This window comes from Austrofundulus limnaeus, unplaced genomic scaffold, assembly GCF_001266775.1.
Source record: "Austrofundulus limnaeus strain Quisiro unplaced genomic scaffold, Austrofundulus_limnaeus-1.0 Scaffold1, whole genome shotgun sequence".
NCBI lineage: Eukaryota > Metazoa > Chordata > Actinopteri > Cyprinodontiformes > Rivulidae > Austrofundulus > Austrofundulus limnaeus.
In genome coordinates, this window is record NW_013952403.1 from 5,623,050 (window position 1) to 5,627,984 (window position 4,935).

Here is a 4,935-nt window from a genome sequence, read left to right on the forward strand (position 1 = left end):
CGTTAGCATGGCTAATAATAGCAGAAGCTCCGTTGTACAACCATATGAGACCCTGCTGAGTCAGACCTAGAGGCAGAGTCATGGTCAGAGCTTCTTTTTTTCCTCCCCCTCCTCTGCTCTGCGCTCACTCTGCATGCTGTTACCAGAGCAGGGAGCAGCAGCGGTCAAAATACCTCAGAAACTTGAACAAATAGGCTTTAGCAAGGCTTTAATAAGCTAAACAATAGAGGTACATGAGAAAATGTGTTCATAAGAAATGAAAATAAAAGAATAATTAAAATGTATCGTGCCGGTCTCAAACCCTGGTCTCCCAGTCTCTGGTCCAACACTCTACCCATTGCCCTATTGGAGRCTTGTTGTGAAATGAGCTGTGCGCTGCACAACAACAACCGTGACGGCTTTTTATACTAAGGAGGTGGAGCCTCACCCGGGGGTTGCTAGGTAAGAGGCTGAACGCAGGTTCCAGTGGGTTGTCGTACGGCTTGTGATGTCACAAAATGACGGAAGTATAAAACTTGTCGTTAATATACATTAAAAATAAATTTACTTACAGTAAATATGCCCCTGGGTGCATTTTTTTTTTGGTCCTAGGACTGTTTTTTAAGAAGTACATACCCAAAGTTGAGTAAAATAAAGCCTTTAAAAAGTGAATTTTGCATAATAGGTCCCCTTTAAAAGTATTTCTAAGTGCATTTCCCAAACTGAACAAGTGAGTCTCCACTGAAATGACGCGACTTGTTGTGCAGCCTTACTTCTCGTAAAGGACGATGTCTGGGAGCCAAATGTTTTCTGAAGGAACTCTGATGGAGGTGATCCCACCGTATTTATCTGGGTTCCATCTCAGCTTGAAATCAATCCACTCCTGGCCGACACCACATGCAAAAACACATCATATCATTACAGATTTCTTTGTTTTAAWAAAGGCAACGTATCAACAGAACTGTGGGTTTGCATCTGAATTACTGATTGTTTTATGTTTTACCTGCGTTAGCCACACATTCGTTGTCATCAGCTGGTTTTTCTCATCCTGAAATAAACAACAGAAACCAGAGATTTAAAAAAAATCCACACATTAAAAAAATTAATTTGTCTAAAAACATATGGATCACTGTAGCCAACAAGAGTTTTAAAATAATGTGTTTTATGAGATAATTTGCAAAAACTGTAATTGAATTAATTAATTGAATTAATATTTCGCAGCTGTTCACACGTACAAAAAGTGGATGTGCAGATGGAAAATTGATCTARATCACAAAATAATTGATTGATTGTTCACAGCACCAAACTGTTTCCAACAATCTGGAAAGCTGTGAGCAAACTGCTAGAAGAATGAAAACGTTTCCTTTTCCTTTTAATAAAACAGGATCACATGCACTCATCTGAGCCAAAAAAGATGAAAAAGAACAAAAAAAACCTGGATTAAATCTGTGAGTCGTGTGCCAGACTGAAGAAGTGTAAATATATCAGATATAGTAAACAAAAGCAAACAGGAACAGACAGATGTGGAGCAGCTAACTTTGGCTTATTTCCACGTCGCTGAAGGCAGGTTTGAGATGTAGTGGGAACGTTAGGATGAGGAGATAAACGTGGCAGGTGAAAGAACTGCATCATCCAGCCCCAGCCTCARCTGTCAGGGAGAGTTGGATGGTTTGGTTGATCACATAGACCAGATGTGAACCATAATCTAATCCTGAGCCGTGCAGCAGCCCGGAGAGACTCGAGGGACCAACGGAGAGCCAAGCTGCTGTGTTTACGGTTAGTTCTCRTACTACATCTCCTCTCCAGACATGTTTTGGTCCAAATAAATWWAWAAAAWAAATWWAAAAACAAACAGAGGGGCTCTGATTTACTTAATCGTCATTTTCTCCAGCAGAGGGAAGAGAAGCGACAAATTCAAGCTCCACTGGAACAGATGAATATTTCAAACCGCGAAGAGTGCCTCCTCCATTAGCGTTCTCAGTTTCCTCTTTTTGAACACCTAAACCATCTCAACCTATCACACAGAGCTTCTGAAATATTAAAGGAGCACTCCAAAAAGTAGAGGTGATGTAGCTGCAGATAAAAGGGTTTTAAAATCACGGAAAGCTCAACCCTGTGGATCAGGAACAGTAGCTCTCAGTATGAAAAACCTAAAAAAAAAAAAAACTCAGTTTTCGTGTAGTTAAGACCTCAGAGTAAACCTGTTTAAAGCCATATTTTTCCGGTGTACAAGTAAGATTTACAATTAAGGCATACTGATTAACAGCAAGGCAGGAAAAATTCTATAATGGTCCATATTTTTGTATAACGCCAAATCCTTTGTAATGACTAGATCATTATTCCCCAAATGCACAAAATGATTTTAGCATCAACTTGGTTGCAGTTTATCACTTACTCCACAAGATGTCACTGCAACCCACAAACTGAACCTTTAAAAGACGATTTCCAGCATACCAAATATACAATATATTTATTAAATTTTGAATAAAACAACTCAGTCTGATTGTTCTTAGTTATTTAAAGTAGATATTTCATGCTTTTAAAAACGTTTTTACATTTAAACCACTAAGTTGGGGTCTATGTAAAGTGGAACTGAAATACTTTGGTCTTTTAATTTTACCAGCCACCACTTCACCCCTTTCGTAATAAGTGTCTCAAAGCAACTCGTTTTGATGCTGTTCCTTTAAATCCAAGCAAGGCACTTCACAATCCTGCCCCCCTCCTCCTGCTTCCACACTGGTACATTGTAGCTTGATAGAGGAGGTAAAGCTGCGCAGAAGCGATATATTTACAAGTTAATTAAGTAACGGAGGATTTGTCCACCCAGCCTTTGAAATACKTTATAKGGAAAAGAGTAAACTGAACGRGTTGAAAAAAAAWGACCCAAAAAGAATCTTTGCAGCACCGGGAGAGACTAAATTAAACTTTTCTGCACTCMAAGAGACTCAAAGTACACAACAAAATGTAATTAACATCTGAAAAGTGGATTTTGCACGATATGGCCTCTTTAAACAACAGAGGAAAACAACAGTTTGTTGGGGACTATTAACAGTAATGGCTTCATTATAAACGGGTGAAGTGTTCTGCTACACCATTATTCAKTGCATTAGGGATGTTTATGAAGTTTTTATTGTGGACAACTGCATATTTTTTATTGTCCTCCACAGGGATCCTTAATTGGGATCATTTGCATTTTACAGTTGGAGGAAATACATATTTCGTGTAAATTCTTTGGCGTAACAGTCTTCAGGTTTGGTTAGGATGCATGTAAATATGTTATTTATTTATTCTAAAAAAAGGTGGCAAACAGCAAATGTATTTGGATCCGTGGTCATCTCCTCACCACATCCACCAGCTGAGAGATCTTGAGCCCGAAGCGAACTCTGACGGTGTCGTTGGCGCGCTGGATGGGTCTGACCCAGCGCTGGTAGCCTTGGAAAAGGTTCTTCAGCAGAGCGTCTTCCATCTCCGCCAAGGATACGAACTTATCTGGAGCTGGAGAAGGAAGGAGAGTGTGCTGCTGTAACATCCATCCTTTATAACTGAACTACACGTCACATTTATCGCCTCACTTCGTTAAAATGTTCAAAAAGTGGGAAAAACAAAATCCAGGGATTCTGTTTTATAAACCCTAAAATCACATAAAACTTTTTTACACAGATTACAAATATTTGCAAGCTCAAATAGCAGCAGCGGCAGCTAGCTGTAGCATCTCGGCTTGGGGCACTTCCAGCAGGTATCATAAAACTTCTGTCAGAATGATATTGCAATGTGAAATTTAAAATAAAGTAAAAGTTTAAAAAATAGTACTCGCAGGAACCGTTGTGAAATTTTTTGAGACAGTATTTAACTTAAAGCTGTTAACTCTTTAATCTGGACARAATTATATCAGAATCATTGCTCCAAGGGCTTTACAAATTTAGATTAAATCTCTGACTTTTACTTTTATTTATTACTGTGCATAAGGTAATGCAATAAAGAATTATTAGCATCTGAATGTTTACTGAGTCACACAATATTATAAAAAAAATAGGCGTAGTTATGATCTAGTTCAGAAACTGCAGCACATCAGGAACATCTGTAACATGTGACATGCAGGATCCAGTGGAAGACATTTACTGAGGAAAAATGAGGATATAATCTCTGGCTGATGAATATAAAGCATGCAAAAAGTTTAACCTGCTCATCTGCATTAGAGGACAGAAAACTGCACTCTGAAACCTGACTTCTTGTTTGTCTGAGATCATCTCAGTTTTCTGATAAGCTTTTCAAAATAAAACAAGACAAAAACATCCTGAATGTATTTTACGGCCGAATTTTACGGTTTCAGCACTGATTTTATCTGCTTGTTATCACGATTACAGAGAAAATTAATCAGGCTAAGTTCATGGCATTATTTAAAAAAAAAGTTTCCAACAAAATTTTCGAAAAACCGTTCAGGAGTCAAAGATTTTACATTTTCTGCAATTAAAACACATTGAGCTTCAGGAGTTTATCAACCTGATTTTTTTGCGGAGTGAAATAAAACTTCACCACCGGTTTGAGTTTTTTTTTCCTCAGCATTTTTTTTTTTTCAAACCAAAGTAATAAAGCTGGTAAACTGAGCTGCAGTTTTATTTTTTAACCACTCAGAAACCAACACATGTGGAGTTTTCTCACCGGGGACAGCAGCCTGGGACAGCCGACACACCGACAGGAGGAGGAGAAGCGCTAACTTCATCATGTTGTTCCGATCCACACAGACTCCTGCTCGCTCGGACCGAACCCCGCTGCTTCCATCAGTCAGAGTCTGCAGAGAACCATCGCTCCACCTGCTGTTCGCCGGAGGATGGAGGCCCCATGTGTCGGTGCGAGGTCCCCGCGTCCGTGTGGTGGTGCGACTCCTGTCGAGGCGTTCCAGGAAGCAGGGGAGGAGGAGGGAGGGTGGGGGTCCCTCTGGAGGAGGAGGAGGAGGAG

The 4,935-nt window shown here is 39.6% G+C and overlaps 1 protein-coding gene across 1 annotated transcript in view; it reads right to left on the reverse strand.

The window, feature by feature from the left end:
- LOC106516277 (neuronal acetylcholine receptor subunit non-alpha-2) overlaps positions 1-4,850 on the reverse strand; it is a 7,995-nt gene extending 3,145 nt beyond the window's left edge. The window contains exons 1-4 of the mRNA XM_014006553.1: positions 4,639-4,850; positions 3,323-3,474; positions 983-1,027; positions 753-862 (exon numbers count right to left, since the gene is read on the reverse strand). Of these exons, the coding sequence (XP_013862007.1) occupies positions 753-862; positions 983-1,027; positions 3,323-3,474; positions 4,639-4,702 (371 nt within the window). The 5' untranslated portion in view covers positions 4,703-4,850. The remainder of the gene's footprint in view (positions 1-752; positions 863-982; positions 1,028-3,322; positions 3,475-4,638) is intronic.
- Between the last annotated feature and the right edge of the window lie 85 nt (positions 4,851-4,935).